At 35.7% G+C, this 20,685-nt stretch overlaps 1 protein-coding gene across 1 annotated transcript; it reads left to right on the plus strand.

The window, feature by feature from the left end:
* The first annotated feature begins 310 nt into the window (after positions 1-310).
* On the plus strand, positions 311-3,343 carry LOC111905159 (uncharacterized). Its single transcript, XM_023900831.1, has 2 exons — positions 311-392; positions 2,877-3,343. Exons 1-2 carry the CDS (start codon positions 311-313, stop codon positions 3,341-3,343), a joined length of 549 nt encoding a protein of 182 aa, XP_023756599.1.
* Positions 3,344-20,685: the final 17,342 nt, after the last annotated feature.

Raw genomic sequence — 20,685 nt, forward strand, 5'->3', positions numbered from 1 at the left:
TTATGGATAGGTTTTAGCAAGTGGTACCTTCTGGGTATATGCAATTTGAGGTGAGGGTGGGGACTGATGGGTATGCTATATACCTTCATACCAGGCAATATGGATGCAAGGCATGGCAGTTACATGCATATGTTGCCATTTCAAGCCTTGATAGGGACCTTGAGGACTATGTATCATAATGGTTTACTACATCAATGTATGCAAGTTGTTATAAGTATAACATTAGGCCACTGAACTGTAGTGCTTTGTGTCCTAAAGTGGATTACACTAAACCATTGCCCCCTAAAAATGGGTACCTAGAAGACCAACAATGAAAAGGAAAAGAGATCGGGTTGAAAGAGAAGCTAATGGAATGAGGCATACAGTCTCAAAAAAGGGAATGATCATTAGATGTACCATTTTTAGGGAAAGAGGACATCATTGTCACACCCCCAAACCGAAATGGCGGAAACGTTGGGGGGTGAAGGACGTCATGTATAGTATCACAAAAATTGCATCATAGTAATTAAAGTAAACACAACCATTACATTAAGATATGAATCTTTACATCTGTTTGATACATAGTTTGTATACATCAAAAGTATAACAAAATATAAAAGACGTGACTCTATACACTCCGTCTTCTCAAAAGCTTGCGAGAGTACCTGTCCACTAATTTTCTAAGAATACAAGCGATTTCGAAAGAGTATCAACATTAAGCTGGTGAATTCATAAGTATGTTTTTGTAGTGAAAACCTATCATTGAATTCCGTAAAAATGTTTTATCCAATATTTTGTAACATATATGTTTGTTACTATGTTCTGTAGTAGTGTATAATGTATTAATTCGTATGCCTGGTTACCACTAGCTGTATTGTATATCGTTGTTTTGAATGAAAAACCCTTTATATAAAAACCCTGGCTATTACCAGTAATGTATAGAATGTTCTGTTTGAAAACCTTAGTTACCACCAATATATATAAAATGTTCTGTTTGAAAACCCTGGTTACCACCAATATGTATAACAGTTTCATTACTTAAAATAAAACCATGTATTATATCCCCTGTAATCCTCTAGTAGTGTATAGTAGTTCTATTAGTTAAAATAAAACTAATGAAGAATGAAATCCCGTAAACAAAGGTTAGTTTATACTATTATGAGTCGTATAACCATGCTTGATATGACCTAGAAACCTTTACGACGTTCTTCAAGTGTCGGATATATGACATTTGTCACCCCAGACATGCCTGCCTAACTGTAACCAGTAGTTCAAGTGTGGGATTGTCAGTCCCGAATGAATCTATTAACAAATCTCATGCTCTCCCTCCAGGAGACTCTTGTTATACTATGATAGGATTTAGTTCAGTACACCAAAGGGTACAGTTTTGAAGTAGAGTCTCATAATTCTGTATAATCTAGTTTATGTACAGTTCTGTGTTGATCTATTGTATTAACCCGTGTGTATACTTTATAGAGTAATAATTACACCTAAATAATTATGTAATAGAGTATCCTTGTTACCCGAGAGTATCATAAACTAAGTTTGTCATAGTTTATATGTTTAACAATGTATAAACTCTAACTTTGTAATGTTGTATTTTGAAACCCCAAACTATACATATTATAGTTTGCATGAATATTATGTATTCGGTTCATGAATTGATCTGAAAACTATGCAATTTAGTAGTAAGTCGAAAACGTCGATTATGCTCAGCATAATACAAAAGGGATAAAATATCTAAGTATTCTATGAAAAGTGGAAATCGTATGACTATATTCATTGCATCAGTTTTAAGTGCTTAGAAATCCTTTGTATAAATTCACAAATTATTTGTGTTTGACTTGTATTCTCCCTCCGAAAACATTAAAATCGTAAAAGTATAGGGGTATGAACTCACTGTTAGTTGCATGAAAGGTCGAACAATGAAACTAAAATGAAGACCCTCGGATTGATGTACACAGCACTTAACGGGATCCTAATAACAATAAAATACATATATGTATTTTATTAGCAAAACTATTATCTATAGTGTTGGAAAAACACTTGCTTTTGGTTTAGGAATGTTACCGGGACTTGATTGAATCGAGGAAAGCGGGTTTTCAGTCAAGTTCACCACTTGGAGAGGGTTTGCGACCGTGAAGAGGTTTACGGCCGTGAACAGCCTCTTGAAGGGTTTACGGCCGTGAACTGTGTTCTTGAAGGAATTATGAATTTTTGAAGGGTTTACGACCATGAACGGTTTACGGCCCTTGAAGGTTTGAAGATTTGAAGGGTTCTCGGTCGTGAACTCAAGAACAACGATGCTTGATCCGATGAAAAACACGTTTTAGATATTCCACAATAATGCCTAAAGGTGATTCTTGATGATTTTTGGAAGAAAAGAGGGTATTTTGGTATTTGCGGCAAAGAAGTTAGAGAGAGAATGGGGAGTTTTCAGCTAGAAAAGTGTAAATGAGGGTAGGAATCATGTATATATACCGGGGGGGGGGGGGGGTTCATGGTCGGTGGTGGGGTGCACTAACCGTGAACTAGTTTACGGTCGTAAACACCAGTTAGGCCGGAAACTGCTGATTTTTTAAGGAAATTCGGGTTTTCGTGCAATTTTTGGTTCCGCCTCGTATATAAATTTAATTATATAAAATATAAATGATTTTCCAAACCATAGAAATTTAACGGAACAAATAAAAATGTGAAATTTATTTAACAGAAAATGGATAACTTTAACGGAAAAATGTTCGGGTTTTCACAATAACTGATCAACATGTTCTCAAAGACCAAATGATGTACCATATACTTCAGTTTCTAAAAAAAGATACCTAAGAAACAAGGTATGGTGCTAACTTATCTAATATATTACACGTGTGTGTTATTGTTGAACTTTTTCCCTCTTACAGGTAAAGTTGATGTTCAAGTAGACCTTGAAGATGAATTGGAAGTGGAACATGCAGTTATGTTTGAAAGTGAAAGTGATAGTGACTTTGAAAGTGATGTGGAAGCTAACATTGAAGTTCCTGATGTTGATGTTCCTGAAGTTGATGTGGAGGCTAACATTGAAGTTCCTAAAGTTGATGTTGAGGCTAAGATTGAAGTTCATGAAGTTCCTGAAGTAGATGTTAACATTGAAGTTCCTTTAGTTCAAGATAACATTGAAGAAGATATTCAAGATGAAGTGGAGCATGAAATTCAAGTTAACATTCAAGAAGAAGTTCAAGATATTGTGGAAAAGGAAAATCAAGACAATGCAGAAATTCAAGTTAGGAAGAGGACAATAAAAAGTTCAAAAAGAATTACAAAGATTATGCTAAGGAAGAACATAGGGAGGAAAGAGGGAAGCAGTAATGAACACCCACTGGAGATTTGAATTTAATGTCTTGTTTTGGTATGCATGTTTTGGAATCTTGGGTCTTGTAATAGCTTTTGGCACAATAGGACAAACTTGACACATCTTTTGGAATATTTTGGTACTTTAACATCTTAGGTCCTGTATGTTTGGAAATATTTTGGTACTTTAACATCTTTATTTAAGTACATGTTTATTTAGATGTTTGTATACATTACATTTTATTGTCTTTAATGGTAATGATATTTGTAATGTTTATAATGCCATTTGTGTTCCCTGTCTTTAACATCTTTTCCCCAAGTTCATTTACATGTTTGTATACAATTTGATCATAATACATCAAGTATTAAACATTAAACTTTAGTCATGATGCATCAAAATTATGCTACATTAACCCAAACACATGCTTTAGTCATAACTTTCATTGCATACAAAACTTCATGAAGTACATGATTTAGTCAGAATACATCAAATAGGATACAAAGAACACATCAAACTTTAAAAACTACATCTTTAACATATAAGAAAAATAACACAAACAATGCAACGTTATGAGTAAACAACTTCCACTTGATTTTGTCCGGTTCTTATCTGAAAACCAAATCACAGTTCTTTTCTTCTTCCAACTTCTTCTTGCATATACTAATTTTGTTTTCCGAATTTCCATCCTTCAATGTTAGGTTGTAGATTTTTCCCAAACACTATTCTTCTGTACTTCATACTCATCCTCTTCTAGCCATTCCCAGAAATTACATTTTGGAGTTCTTGCACTCTTAAGGAAAGGATACAAAAATTTAAATTGAAGAGAAGATGAAGAAGAAGATTTAGTTAGGGATGATTAAAAAAACATATTTACCAGATAGTTTTGACAAACTCAAAAAAAATTTCGTGGATTTTCGGGTGTTCTCGAAATCTTCACACACATCGGCTTGTCATACTTAGATGGATGATTAGCTTGCAATTGACATTGCATTTGGATGAGGCAGATGAAGCAGAAGAAGAAGCTCTTGTCGATCTAGGGCTGTAACGACAAATGAAACAAATAACACCCTTTATATAATGAGGTGATGTGTATGCCATGTAATTTCTTTTCCCTTTATTTTAAATGAGTTAATTTGAGTTATCGGTTAAAATGAAGGTTAGCCGATAATATTGGTATAATTAAAACAGTTAAAACAAGTTAGTTGCTTTCTTATGTACAAAAAAAAGTTGTCAATATGTGAACACGGATAAGAGGTAGTTACCCTCCTCCTAAGTCATTTTCCCAACATTTTTTTTTGACTTATTTCTTTTTCAAAAAATCAATAAGACATTAATTGTTTTGAAAAATCTCAAACACTCACTTAGAAAGGTGTCACACCCCGAAACCAAAGGCGGAAACGTTCCGGGGCGGAGGACGTCATGAATATCGCAACCAATGTACATAGTAAGCATAGTAAACACATAAACTTTACATTACATAGATTCATTTACATTGTCTGAAAACAAAGAGTTACATGTGTTATATATATATATATATATATATATATATATATATATATATATATATATATATATATATATATATATATATATATATATATATATATATATATATATATATCATATGAACAAAAGTAAAGACGTGTCTTCTACGTATTCCGTCTTCGCCAAAAGGATCGTTGGGTACCTGTCTAATGTGGACCTGAGAATACAAGCAGTTTGAAAATCAGCATAAAGCTGGTGAGTTCATAAGAGGTTTGTTTTCTGAAAATGTACAAGTTTCCTTTTGTTTTCTGAAAAAGTTTGTTATCCAAGAAAATCCCATATTTTCTTATAAGTATAGTTGAGTTATCCGTTTATTATACGATCCGGTTATGTACAGTTTGTTATCCCAGGAAAAACCCTTATTTTCCTTAAAAGTAAAGTTTAGTTATCCATTAGTTACACGGTCTAGTTAAGAACAGTTCAGTTATCCCAGGAAAAACCCTTATTTTCCTAAAAGTAAAGTTTAGTTATTGAATCCAAATGTAATCTACAAGCATCTATCATACTTGTCGTATTAGTTAGGTATTCTGATATCCTAGTTGTCCTACACTCGAATGTATCCAAAGGCGTGCTTTCATATTCGTATTCGTATTCATATTCGTATTCGTATTCGTATTCTATTCCTAACTGTACTTTCGTATTCGCTCTGTTTCTAACTGTACTTTCGTATTCGCTCTGTTTCTAATTGTACTTTCGTATTCGCTCTGTTTCTAACTATACTTTCGTATTCGTATTCGTATTTGTATTCTATTAGTATTAATCCTAATTGATGATTAGTATGAATTATTCATAAATTATGAAATATAACATAGATTATAACACTTTATCAAGAAATCTATGATTAGTCTGAAAGCAAACTCTGCAATTCGAATTATTGGTTAACACAGTTTTCGATATTAAAAACATACAGAATATAAACATTTGAACTGAAATAATAAGTTTGAGTACAAGATTTCCTTGTAGTTTTGCTTGTATTCCCCCTGAAAACATTTGAAAAACACGGAAAAAGAGTAGGGGTATGAACTCACAGATCGAAGAATGTGCCTGATTGGATGCTAAACGTTAGTTCGGGGTTTGAACGCGTGAGAGGTTTCTATGTAATATGAAAAGATACACATTTGTATCTAATTAGGCTTTAAACTACTAATTAGTTGAGGATATACACTTCTGGTTGCGAAAACACTTCATTTCAAGTGTTAGGAGTGACCCGGGTAGCATCTAAGGGTGCGTATGGCCTAATTATGGAGTTTACTCTTCAAGAATAAGCCCTTAAGGGAGTTTACGGTCCAATGATCATATCCCCATGAGTTTACGGCCGTAAACTCATGGGTTTTGTGTTCTTGGATGCCAAATGGTCTTACAATGCACACGGGAAGGTCATAGGGTTGATTCCATGGCTTAGGAAGTGAACGGGACTTGAAATGACCTTGGATAAGGAGTTTACGATTTATGAAGATGTTCTTGGGGAGTTTACTACCTTAAACACATGATTTTACAACCATAAACTCATGTTTGTCCATGATTCATGGGTTTTAGTGGTTGTAGGTTAAGCATACAAAGTTCTAAGTCCAATTCCAAGCCATACATGGTGTTAAAGGCACTTTAACACCCTTTGGGGGTGTTTATGGTCTAAGGAGGGGTGTTTACGGTCCAAGAATGTTCTTGGACCGTAAACTCAAGTTTGTCCCATTTGTGTATGTTTTGGTGCATTTCTTGAAGGATTATAAGGTTCTATGCACTCATGGAAGTTCATGGAGGCTTTTGGAGGTGTTTAAGGGAAATTTAACACCTTAAAAAGGTGTTTATGGTCCATGAATGAGGGTTTACGGTCCAAGAATGTTCTTGGGCCGTAAACTCATGTACATACCGCAATTGGTGAGATTTTGGGGTCCTAAGCTCATGCATGCAAGTTTCTAAGCCAAAACTAAGCACCAGAAGTGATTTGGAAGGGTTTTGGGGCTTCAAAACCCTCTTTAGGGGTGTTCACGGTTTTGGAAGGGTTCTTAAACCTTAAACACATGTTCTTGAGTGTTTTGGGTGATTCAAACGTAGATTTGCATGATAAGAAAGCTTAATAACAAGCTAGGATAGATTACTTACCAAATTGAAGCTTGAAAGGGGGTTTTTGGATCAAGCTCGAGTTTTTAGAGAGAGAGTAGTGAGAGAAAGTGTTTTAAGAGAGAGAAAGAGCTTCAAAATTATGTCACTCAATCCTTTATATAGGGGTTGAGTTTATGGCCCGGAGAAATTCTACCCGATACAGACGTTAAACGGAGCTTTTGGTCGTACCCGATTAATTTGACGTAAGTTAATGTGGTCGTAACTAATAATTTTCTAAATAATTATTTGGGATGTTTTCATGAGTTTCTAACGTGTTTAGATACCAATTAAGTCATAATAGAAGTCTAAAAAATAATGACTTAATTTAAAAGCTTAAACGGAAACAATTCGAAAAAGATGAATTTTATGGATGGAAACGGGTTACGGCGATGGAGCAAACTTCGGGTTGTCACAAAAGGTTTGGTTAAATTCTTTGATAAAGAATTTATAGGTTATATATTTGTGCTTTTGGGGGAAAATGATTAACCATACCATCTGAACGATCTATGTCAATCAATTTTAAGTTTAGGTGGGAGGTCAATCGTGAAACACTAATATTTAGATGTGTTAAAGTTTACACATTGGACCTTATGTGTGGAATTTTCATTCATCAACTACTGGGCTCTCATTGATGGGGCTTAAATTTGTGGTTTTGTTTATTTGTAGTTTTGGTCTTTGGTTTATATAAAATGACTATTTTATTTTTTTTATAATTTTTTATCTATATGTTATTATTCAAATAACTAAATAATTTGAGTAATCTAACCCTTATAAATAGCTTTTTTGACAAATATGACCACATATTTTTTGGTAAAGTAACCACATTCTCCGGAAAACATTGTTTCGGAGAGGTCTCTGGAATTTCGGAGTACGATTTCAGACCATGGTTTCGGAATAGATTTGATTTTTTTGGAATGTAAGTTTTGCTTTCATAAATAAGTTTTGCTTTCATAAAATGTATAATTTTTCGTTTGTAAAAAAAATATAAAATGCAGTTAAAATGAACAAACAACTAATAAATACGTAAAGTAAATAAAGGATGTGTTTGTAGGTCATATTACAAATACGACGTTCAAATTATCTTTGTCCTTGTACCCCAAAATATTTCCTCTAGTTGTTTTCTATAAAGCTAGCCCATGGACCGGTGGTTTTACCCTCTATATAAATAGATTTATCGATAATCGATGCCTCCAGGAACCAATACAAAACACCTCATAATCCCTTATGCTATCAATCTATTGTGGTACGTCTGGGGTCTTTTCGAGGGTCACCTTGAAGCTCTCAAATGGGATTGAATCAGTTAGTTTGGTATCTCAGTAGTTGACTCTCACTAGTAGTTTGTGGATACGTGCTCTCAGACCTATAAACCAATCCTCATTTTCCGAATAGTAGCCACCCTTCCAATGGCTATCGTATATAGTCATTTAGAATGTCTTCAAATCTAAAGTACCCAAAAACCAATGAGCTTGTGGTATGTTGATTGGGATGTAAAGCTACAAAAAAGGTTAGAAATAATAAATTAGTATGTAAATAATCAGGTAATGTAATCCAAAAAAAATTATATCGTATCACACTCTGCCTAAGCTGGGTAAACGTATCTGTCATCCATGTCACTCTAGTCATATGTATCAGTGTTGAAAGCTGACGACACAACTTTTTACCGAGCATCATCCACTCTACGCTCTAACAGCAATGAGGTCTATATCATGATGCGCTGCTAATTAATTTTAATGCAGTAAAGTAAGTATTGTTATTAGAAGCGTGTTATGTAATAACAAATAAATATATTACTTACATTACATGACAACCATCCTTAATGACTCCGCATATAACCGTGTCCAAAACTCAAGCGTAACAAAACCAGTAAAATAATTGTGACCAAACAACAACGATCCATCCCGTTCTTTATAAATAGTGTGTAGGTAGGATCTAAGAGATTGTCCAACGGTGTTGGTTGTTGTCGTGTAACACCTTTTCTCTTCATTTGTATCCAATGGCGACTTATATAATATTGATATAACTTTTTGGTGTTTAGAACGCCTAAGAGGTGCTAGCGACGGTGTTTTGTATTCATCCCGTGGAATCTTTATTACATCCGACGGGTGAATAACCGAAGACGGCTGCTCAGGGCCGGCGCTTAGGGTTGTTCTGGGCTGACATTTAGCGGCTGTCCAGGTTTGACATTCAGCAACTTTTTGGGGGTGCTAAATATATGATCATGCTCCCATAACTCATTGTCATTTTAGTATGCCTGTACGGTTCAATAATGTATACCTTTAAATGATGCAAAAACATAATGACCATAAATGATGAAATAATTAAAAATATACCTCAATCCCCTTCGAGGTACCAATATCTTCTTCGGGAGTCTTATTGATAAGTTTTAGAACCATGGCTAAAGTAGCATCATGCTCTGCTAAACACTCCTCTTGAAATTGCAACTGCTCGCAACATTGGCAGACCTCATTTTTCAATTAAATGACTTTGCTCTGCAAGCCACTAAGAATTTGGTCCTTGTCAGTTGATGGGTTAGCGGTCAGCGGTGGTGGTGGTGACGGGTGAGATGGATCATCTATCTATGCCTTTTTTCTCAATGATCATGGGTAAGGGAGTTTTTGGGTGATGGTGTTTGAACTTCAGTTTCAAGAAAATCAGGGTGATAAATCCATGTCAAGCTAACAATCCACCGTTCAACACGCATATCATCTTCCGTTGGCTCCAACTTCGATACAAGTCTATTACCTTGCTAAAAAATTATAAAATTATAAGTAAACATAAACTATAAAATAAATAAATATTTAAATAATAAAGTAACCATACTTCGTCTATTTGTAAAAACTGGTTACAGTGAATCTTTTGTAACTCCGTCAGTTTTGACCATGCAACAGCCCGAGGGATCACATTCTATTGTCGGATACCAAATAAACTGCTTGTAACATCTATAATTTTCAGGTATTCACTTTTGACCATTGGATTGTGATTTTTTTTCAAAAATATCCCCCAATGGAATTTTCGTAATTTCCGGATGCAACGTGGTACGTTGGGCGTACACCTTGGTATGTTGGATGTACCTGGTTTCGTGCTAGTACACTAAGCATATGCTAGTATGCAAGGCGTACATAACTAGGGGTTAAACCCTAATTTTTAGGGGTTGGACCCTATTTAAGCACCTTTATGATGGAAAACATAGGTTACAAAAATTCTATGCACTAAGCGGAAAAACATTTAACAATTCAATGATTAGAGTGCATGCTACCTTTGAAGGATCTATGTGTTTCACGTAAAGGAAACACACTATGAACTATCAAAACTTCAAAGCTTCTTGTCTAAATCTGAATTCAAAAGATGAAATACATAGCTTATTGATTGTGTAAGCCAACAATCGAGAAACCCTTTTGTTGATCTTTTGGAAGCAAGCACTACAAACGTTGTGTCTCTAGTGATTCACACCCAACACAAGCAAGAAGGATATTGAGGAGAGAGTAGGAAGAAGATCAGAATTTTGGCCTATACTCTCTAAGGTATGAATGGCCAAAAATCATAGCCCTATGGGCCTTTATGTAGTGCAGTCAGGAAACCCTAGATAAGCCCAACCTCATTATAATAGTATTATCTTGAACTTGGTAATTATCAAACTTCCTAATTATCCACCAAGGATAATTCTAGAAACCCTAATGGCTCCTTAAAACTGTCCATAGCCTCATGGAGGGTTCTAGAGTGCCTCTTGTTCAACTATTGAACAATTGCCCTTCAATCCTTGCACTTTCAATTAATTCATTTAATCACCAAATTAATTCCAATTAATTTCTGATTAAATATTATTTAAATATTACTATTTCCAATTAATTTATTATTTTCATAATATATTAACAAATTATTTATTTCAATTTATTAATCAAATAATAAACCAATTATAGTTATGGGCTTAGACACCTAATCCAACAGTCTCCCACTTGGATAAGTCTGTAACGATAATTTTTCAGTATAACTTCTAAATTGATCAACAAATTATAGCCTCGAAAAGTTGCTGTCGAACTCTGACCCAGTCAGTTACATATCCTAAGATAAGTGATCATATAATTCTTCGTTATGCAAGATATCATTCGGATATAACACATGGAATAGGATCAATCTCATTGTCCAATACTTTGTTTCCCGATTTCTGATTTGTAATGACATAGAACTTCTAATCGAACACATCAATTAAGTCCTGGCTGGGCCTGCCACTATAAGTTAACATCAAATTACCAAGGGGCTGAAAGATATCGCTTTTCCCGTTAGAGCAAAAAGAATGAATAAACTTTGAGCTATATGCTTGCACTATTTACCCATCAAATCATGAACAACAATACATTTTATAACATCAAGTTACTGATGCATTTTCATATCATCGATGCACAACTGATTCATAAACTACAACTCATATATCTTCGTTTGAAGATTATAAGATGTTATCATCTCAGAATTACTCGTGAGAAATTTCATGAAGTAATTCTCTGATTGTGAGTTAATCCAATACTTAAATATCCATTTCAAAGTACTCATGAACATTGCAACAATATCATTGCTATGTCTAAAATTCTTTAGACAATCTACAATTCAATTTAAGACAATCTTAATTCACTACTAACTTCCAAAAATATGATTGGTTATGGAGTTTTGAATAATCGAATTATTTGGGAAGTAAAACATGCAAAATTAAACACAATAATAAACAATTGACAAAAGGTAGTAAAGAAACTCATAAATAATTCTCTATTATTTAATCACCAAAATTCAATTACATTTACTTTATTACAAGTTTCAACGAAATATCTAATTACTAAAACTAATATTATCTTTCAAACCAATGCTCCTAGCATGCTGAATGTGTTTGAGCCTACTCAGACCCCTAATGAGGGGATCTATAGGATTCTCTTCTAATGATACCCTATTCACGATGAGGTGATCTTCTTATACCCTATGTCTGATGAAATGGTATTTTCTATCAAGATGTCTTGATCTACCATGATCTCTTAGTTCCTTAGTGAAGGCAACCACTCCTTCATTATCACATAAAATTTCCATTGGCTCCTTGATGGCTGGAACAACTCCAAGGTCTCTAATGAAGTTCTTTAACCAAATTGCCTCCTTTGATGCTTCGCTCGCCGCTATCTACTCTGATTTACAAGTAGAATCAGCCATCGTCTCTTATCTGTAACTTTTCCAGGTTACTGCTCATCTATTTAAGGTAAACACCCAGCCAGATTGAGAACGGAAGTTGTCTCTGTCTGTTTGAAAGTTGGCATCACTATATCTAGTTACTCTCAATGTATCACTGCCACCAAGCATAAGGACCCGGTCCTTAGTTCTTCACATATACTTGAGAATAATCTTAATTGCTATCCAAGGAGCTCTTCTTGGATTTCCCTGATAATGACTGATCATGCTCAAAGCAAAAGTGTGACATCCCAAAATTCACAGTCATTTTAAAATTTTTATTTATGCTTATTTTGAAAATCAGAGTATCCATTTTAAAGAATAATATTACGGAATTTGTTCCCAGAAAACATGATAAAGATATTTCAAATAATTTCCACAGAAATGTATTTTATTTTTATTAAAGCATTGGAATGTCATCGTCAATATAGAAACGCAAACATAAATTGACCTAACATTAATTTACACTAATGATTTACATATCCTTTAGTCTCTTAGTTTAATGTATCTTTGTATTGATAAATGTGATACAAATAAACTGAGTGGGTCAGGTTGGGAAACCTAGTGAGTACATAGGGTTTTCAACCCAGAATAATATAGTTATTATGTTTAATCATCAAACAAATAACCCAATTTCCCATCCCCATTATCTTCTTTATTATTAAGGATCTACCCTAAGAATCTTTTATTCTTCATTTATTTATTCCTAAGGATTGTCCTAAGGAATAGGCACGAAGTCCATCGCTGCCAGGGTTTATCTAACATACATTAACTCCATAGTTGCCGGTGTTATCTATTAGGTACAATTGCCAATGTTATCTGTTAGGCACTAAGTCCATAGCTGCCAATGTATTTTATATGGCACTAAGTCCATAGCTGCCAGGGTTTTTAGAGTACATCTGGTGAACACGTAGTTCAAAAGTTATCTACATGGCATATAAAAATATTATCCATTAGGTGTTGCTGCTAGGATTTTTTAGAGTACATCTGATGAACACGTCGTTCATAAACACCTACAGGTTGCGAGCCGGCTAGCGTTCAACTGGACTATCTAGAATCGTTTGTGGTTGTCATCTCTACTCCGTTAGATGACCAGATCAACGTTAAAGTCAAGGCTTCTCATCATCTTTCACCTATCAACATCTATATCATCTTTCATCTCTCATCATCTATTTCATCGTTCATCTACCCATCTTTACCCAATATATTTATAGGTGTAAAAATACGTACACAATTTAAATCAAATAAAACATGTATAAATCATTCATCTAGCATAGATATCAAGAACATAGAGAATAAGCACATATAGCATGTAATATTATTAAATACTTCATACTATGTGTAAGATGAAAGTAACTATGCACTTGTTAAAGTGATGATTCCAAATTCGAGCCGCGCTTCGCTTCTAGCAACTGTCTTTTCCTTTGACGTAACCTAGTGTCATTATCACTAAATTTTAGTATAATATTTATTGCAGCTAATTATTAGTCTAGATTCACCATTTACTCAAAGTCTACTTTCATGATCTGTCAAGTACGGAACAACCAGGTAGGATCATATCAGAGGTAGGGTCCATTTGGTATATGAAGTATACTATTTGGAATTCCCACTTTAAACACCTCACTAAATCACAGGCTATACATCATCCCCGTAAGCAAATCAATTAGTATAACAACTTTAAATCACTGATGAATCTTGTTTATAGGTTCATAATAACGATAATAAGCTTAAACATAAGTTATACTTAAAGTATGGTAACATAACTCACTTACTGGGGGTTTAGAGAGGAAGCAAGCTGTGCGTAGGTACAATTTATGAGCTAAGAGCTCTTCACCTTGGGGCTTTCCGGCGCTCCGGGGCTCGCTACTAACATCTAGGAGGTGCTAGAGAAAAGCCTTGAGGCTTTAGGGGTGGTTAAGAGAGAGTTGGATAGAAAGGTGTAAGGAATTGAGTGATTTGCATCTTTTATTTATAGGCTGTCTAGAGGCACTTCGTGTCGTGAAGTTAACTTTCACATCGTGACCTCGCGTAGGAACCAAGGCATCGTCTGGTGCTGACACGTGGCACAGGATGCAAATAAAACAACCAATTTTAAAAAAATCATAATTTTCGCATACGAGCTCTGTTTTTGACGTTCTTTATATCCACACGTAGGTATTGACAAGATATACAACTTTCATTTAGACTCCGTTGGCAAATTTTGAATTTATTCTTAAATTTATATTTTAATAGTTTTACATAGTTAATGTCCATTAAAAATTCATAATTTTGTCGTCCGATGTCCGTTTTCGACTATCTTTATACCGTTGAGCTCCTATTAACGAGATCTTTAATTATCGGTTAGGGTGTGTCGGCTAAAAATTGATCAATCTAAAATTTGATTTTCAGGTTGCGTACTACCATGCTAAATCTTAGAAAAATCATAACTTCCTCAAACGATGTTAGATTTGGACGTTCTCTATATGCACGCTCTCAGTTTAACGTATACTATGACTTCCATTTAGACCTCTAAGGCTAAAAAGTAGATTATCAAAAATTCACTTTTTACGATACACGACGCCGTGTTGGTTTAGTCGTAAAACTTCGACGGGTCATAACTTCTTCGTTATAATTCAAATTTCAACATTCTTTATATGTACGAAATCCTCTTGAAATATACTATAACTTTGGTTAAGATTATTTACTCTAATAATCTTCTATCAAAAAATCATTTTTAACGCTTATTGTCTCTATATTGACTAGCCCGAATCTACAGACGTTACAATTATCTCCCCCTTAGGAAGATTACGTCTCAGAATCATCAACAAAACAGGGCTTGCATAATGACTCCACATAGTATCTTTTCATCATAGGTAATAATCATAACTCTTATGTTCTTTCAAATAAGTATCTATAACTCTTTGACCTCTTGACTGTTGACAGTGCTCTATCTTGCACCCGTTCTTCATACTATGTTGGACTTTCAATTGTAACCTTCGAGTTACATACTCGATCCTTATTGGAAACTCATGTTCCTTCTTAAACAAACTTAATTTAAGATATGTTCTAAACTTCAATTACCGTAACTGGCTGATGGGTCATGCTCTAATGACCTCTTATCATATGATGCAATGCTTAAACCTAGGTCTTTCAGAGTCAAATTCCAGAATGGAAGATGCCTTCCTTCATGTTCTAATATGATATAATCACATTCTAGCATGTAGTATTTCTAGCTACAAGCTTATTACTTAACGGCGACCACAATACTTCAATCTTTTGGTTCAATTCAGATGCTACATCGAAGTTGGTTCTTCGAACCATGTAACATACTCATCTTATTCTGACTCGATTTGATATGACCACTAGGATCGGAATAACAATCATCTTCTTAGTCATTACCGAAGCAATGGTAACGATATACATGAACAAAACGGAATCAATTACTAGCGCCTTGGTAACCTCGTGATTTTCCCTGATCCAAGTGTGAGTCTTGTGCTTCCGGTAGTATAGGAATCTATTACCTTTCACACCTACTATACTTGTTCTAAGTATTGTCTCGCAGTTCTCCAAGTCATCATACAAGAATTTCACATAGTCATTTAACAAAACCAGCTAGCATAACTAAGGCTTATATTACTTCTTGAAACAATTACATAAATAATCACGTTCACACTATACTATGCCTCTCATATTAGGCTACACCACATGATACTATCTATATGGCATCTTTATATCTCGATCTTCAGATATATATAGATCCTTACTCCTGATCCCTTGTACTGCCACCTGCTTCATTAAGGATCATCTGGAATGCTCTTGCCTTTGGCTTCGACAACGCATTTGGCCTTGGTGCTTCATTTTTCTTTGGGAAATCTTTTGACATATGCCCCTTGTCTCCACATCCGTAACATACTTTATCATTATTTGTACAATCCTTGGAATAGTGACCGATCCTCACATACTTATAATAAGTCACATCTCCATCACATCTCCCATAGTGCTTCTTCTTACACTTGTCACAACACTTGGCTACACCATTACCCCCATACTTTTGGTCGTCCAGGTTGGACTTAGAGAATCTTCCTTTCTTATCGGATCTTGAGGATCCCTCAAGCTTCCTCTTTTCTCCTGCCTTATCTTTTTCTAGACCCTTTTCTCTTATCTAGGTTTTTACATTCTTAGCTGCTCAAATGGCGTCATTTAAGGTGGTTGCTTATTTGACCATTGGACCAAAGTCTACCGGTAATCCATTGGCAAACTTATTAACCTTGGAGAGTTCAGTTGGAACTAAATAATTAACAAGCTTCATTTTCTTCATATAACTTGCGGCATACTCGCTGAAACTTATCCTTCCCTTCTTCAGATTTTGGAACTCATTTTTGATCTCCAGAAGATCTTGCTTAGAGCAGTACTGCATTTCTAGTTGTTCCAAAAAGTCTTCCCAATACGTCTTACAAGCTTCTCCCTTGGGCATGGTATCAGCTAGTAGCTTCCACCAGCTCAATACCCTAGTCTTCAACAGTGTAACCGCTAGAGCGGTCTTCTGTTTGTTGTTGCAGTCGCAACTTTCAAACATCATCTCCATCTCGAAGATCCAATCCATGACTTCCACCGGTGTTGAGCTTCCAGAAAGACTTGGTGGCTTGTATTCTATGAAATCCTTATACTTGCATCCATGTCTATCATTTCCTCCATTAGGTTGGTTCCTTCTAACCATACGTGGCTTAGCTTGACTGATAGTCTGACTATAGTTTCTTTCCTCTGATTGTTCTATGTTTAGTTCAGGTTGTACAGCAGGTACAGTAGGTTCATCCCTATTATTAAGCAATATTTGTCTCATTTCCTCCCTTTGTTCAACCATCATAGCCCAAATCATTGCTTGGACTCCTGCCACCGTGATTGGCTCAGGTGTAGCTGCTACCTCTGTTGCACACTAAATCACTCATGGCCCAGTGTGACAACCCAAGTTGTCCCGTTACATTTCCCCGTTACCGTTAACGGAATATTCCGGTTTATAAAAGTTCCGTTAATTAGAGGTCGTCAATTTAATAAACATTTCAATTGTTTATGTTTAATATGCCGTTAAGTCGTGATGAAAGGGAATAAAAACACATAACATACATTTCCATTTAATTGGAAAAAGTTAGTTTTTATTATTACGACCACTAAATCGGGTGCGACCAAAAGCCCCGTTTAACGGCAGTATTGGGTAGAATTCCACTGAGCCCCGACTCAAAACCCTATATTAGGGTGAGTGGACTCCATTTGGAAACTTTTTACACTCTCTCTCTAGACCCGTTTTCGCCCCAAATCCGCCACCAAACGCTTCCAAATCGTAAGTCTCCTTACCCTAGCTTGTTCCAAACATATTGGCTTGTGATTATACCTCAAAAATCATCCAAGAAGGCATGGAATAAGGAGTTTACGGCCCAGGAACACTCTAGGGCCGTAAACCCCTAATATGGTGCCAAACATGCCTTTAAACTCATCCTTAAGCTTAGAAACTATTAGGAGACTTAGCCTAGGAGTGTTTGAACCCCAAAACAACAAGATTTGTGGCATAAAAGAGGGTTTACGGCCCAAGCACATGCTTAGGCCGTAAACACCCTCTAAACTTGTTAAATCAAGTTCCAAACACTCCCAAACCACCCATAGGCTTAAGACATAAAATAAGGACATGCTATTTAGGGTTTGGAACATTTAAACACAAGGAAATATGGGGTGACTTGGAGTTTACGGCCCAAGCAAGTACCTAGGCCGTAAACTCCCCAAAACACACCAAAAAGATAGTTTTAATCCCCCAAAATGGCATCACACTCCATTATAAATTGATAGAAAGGTAATAGGGGCTTAAAACTTCACTTAACTCAAAGAATGAGAGTTTACGGCCGTAAACTCCAATAGGAGTGTCCCTAGGCCATAAACTCCTATAAGGTGCCCTTAGAAGCCTTAAACCCACTCATGCCTTTTTGGTAATGTACTTAGAAAATTTCCATGAACAAGTAGAAGCCTTAAAACACCCTAGAACCCATCACCATGAGTTTACGGCCGTAAACTCATGGTGAGATGTCCCTGGGCCATAAACACAACTTTGGGAGTTTACTCTCGGATAGTAAGCTCCACTCCTAAGTCATACACACCTTTAGACGCTACCCGGGACACCCAAACACTTATCTAAAGTGTTTTCCGCTCCTTTGAGTGCGTATACTTGTTTAATTAGTATGAAATATACTAATTGTATGTGAACATATGTTATCATATGTTATATAGTTCATTGAGTGTGTTCGAGTCCTTGCGTGACACCGAACGCCCAAACGGCACTTTCGTCGGACCTACCTACGGCAGGTGAGTTCATACCCCTGAATGAACCTTTTAAATGTTTTTTTACATGTTTTATAGGGGGGGAATACAAGTTAAACATGCCAGTTATCATATCAATCACATGTGATTGATAACCCGCATGCACAAGATTTTACGATACTATACACTGTTTTACTGAGTAGGACACTATAATGGTTTTTCTAAAAGGTTTTCATTTTGTTCAAAACTCTTACTTGTACTGTTTTATCTAAATTCATTCTAAACTGGTTTATGAAGGATTTCCAAAGGCTTTTAAACATGTTTACAAAAGAATACAAATTGTGATTTTCCCGAGTATAATGGTTTTTCATCAAAATTCACTTTCACGACGTATACTTTTACCTGCTTGTTACTGCTTCACTTTTACTTATTTTAAACTCCTACTCGATCACGCTTTCACTTCGTGATACGCTTATATCAGATTTTTGTCTCTATATCGCTTATACTTGTAGCCTCTTATACTTGATAGACCCTTTTACTTCACTTATTGTCGTCTCTACTTCGTGATACACTTATACTTGGTACATTTATACTCCACGATTCGATTATCCCACTCTGTACGCTTATACTTCACGACTCGAATTATTCCACTGTACGTTTATACTTCACGACTCGGATTATTCCACTATACGCTTATACTTCACAAGTCGTTTATTCCACACTGTACACTTATACTTCACGATATGATTCCACTTAATACACACTCAAGCGTAGTTAGATGTATGTCTGTGCTTGTATAAATGCATATAAATAATGATTGAAGGACTTAGGAAGGCTTGTCCGCCCTATTTCCTTTTCTTCCTTGAGATGTGATCTGGTGGGATCGGATGTCCATCCGAAGGTCGTTCGATTCATTATTTATATACTATGTACACAAGCATAGACGTATGGGTTACTTCAGTCAGTTAAGTTATGAGTTTCTACCTCTAGTTCAACACTTACATTAGAAACCCACTAGTTGGAAGTCTCTACCCACTATTTGGGATGCATCTTCAGGACACGGCCTTCTCCGTCGTCTAGATGGTAACCAGAGTCTCCTGTAAGGAGAGCGGACATTGTGTGTATAGATCTATATGAGATTGACAACCCCGCACCCAGACTGCTAGCTACAGTCCCGGCCTACCAAGCCAACGGGTGACAAATGTCACATTTTTAGACGCTTGTAGGGCGTCTGGTGCTCTAGTCAGCATGGTTACGAGTATCACGGGTTACCTTATAATTCTTTGGCCTTAAGGTAACGGTATTTCGCCAGCAATTTACACTGTATGCTGGTAGTTCATTTTCAGAGTCACACTGTTTTGACCTTACAAGACGTATCTTTCATTTGATACTGTTTGGGGTCTTTCTCCTCTGTTTTGACCTTACAAGACGTATCTTTCATTTGATACTGTCTGGGGTCTGTATTCACTGTATTCACAGAATCCGCTCTATTCACTGTATTCACTATGTTCACTGTTTTAGACCTTGCTAGACGTATCTTTCATTTGATATTGTCTGCGGTCTGTATCCACTGTTTTAGACCTTACCAGTTGTATCTTTCATTTGGTACCTACTGGGGTCTGTGTGTCCACTTGATTAGACTGAACCAGGCGTGTCGTTCGTTCGATACTCTCCTGGAGTCTATGATTCCTTGCCTTAGTCAGCAGTCCTCACTGCTGAGGCATATGTTATTCCCTATTGTCGTTTGCTTTCCTCAATAATCAAATTCAGTATTTTGATAATGATAGCAATTTAGGGAAAACTACTTTTTACCACATAACACTGACCAATCTTGGTAGAAGGCTGCTTTATTTAAAGAAAATATAGGATTTTCTGGAAAGAACTCTAATACATAGTAAACACTTAAACTACTACTTCATAAAGTTATTTGACAAAATGACACTAAATACTTATGAACTCACCAGCATTGTAAAAATGCTGATACTCGCTTTTCAAATAACTTGTATTCTCAGGTTAGCATTAGACAGGTACAACTCGGAGCTGTTGATGAAGATGGATTAGTAGCACGCTGTATTTATTCTATTACTTGTATTACTTTGGTGTATTGAAATGTAACCTTGTAAAACTATTACTATTAATGCAATGTTTTGTTGTACTTTGATTACTATAATGCATGTGTTGTGATACTTGACATGACGTCATCCACCCCAGAACGTTTCCGCCGTTCCGGTTTTGGGGTGTGACACCCAGGCTGCTTA

This window comes from Lactuca sativa, chromosome 2 (assembly GCF_002870075.4).
Source record: "Lactuca sativa cultivar Salinas chromosome 2, Lsat_Salinas_v11, whole genome shotgun sequence".
NCBI lineage: Eukaryota > Viridiplantae > Streptophyta > Magnoliopsida > Asterales > Asteraceae > Lactuca > Lactuca sativa.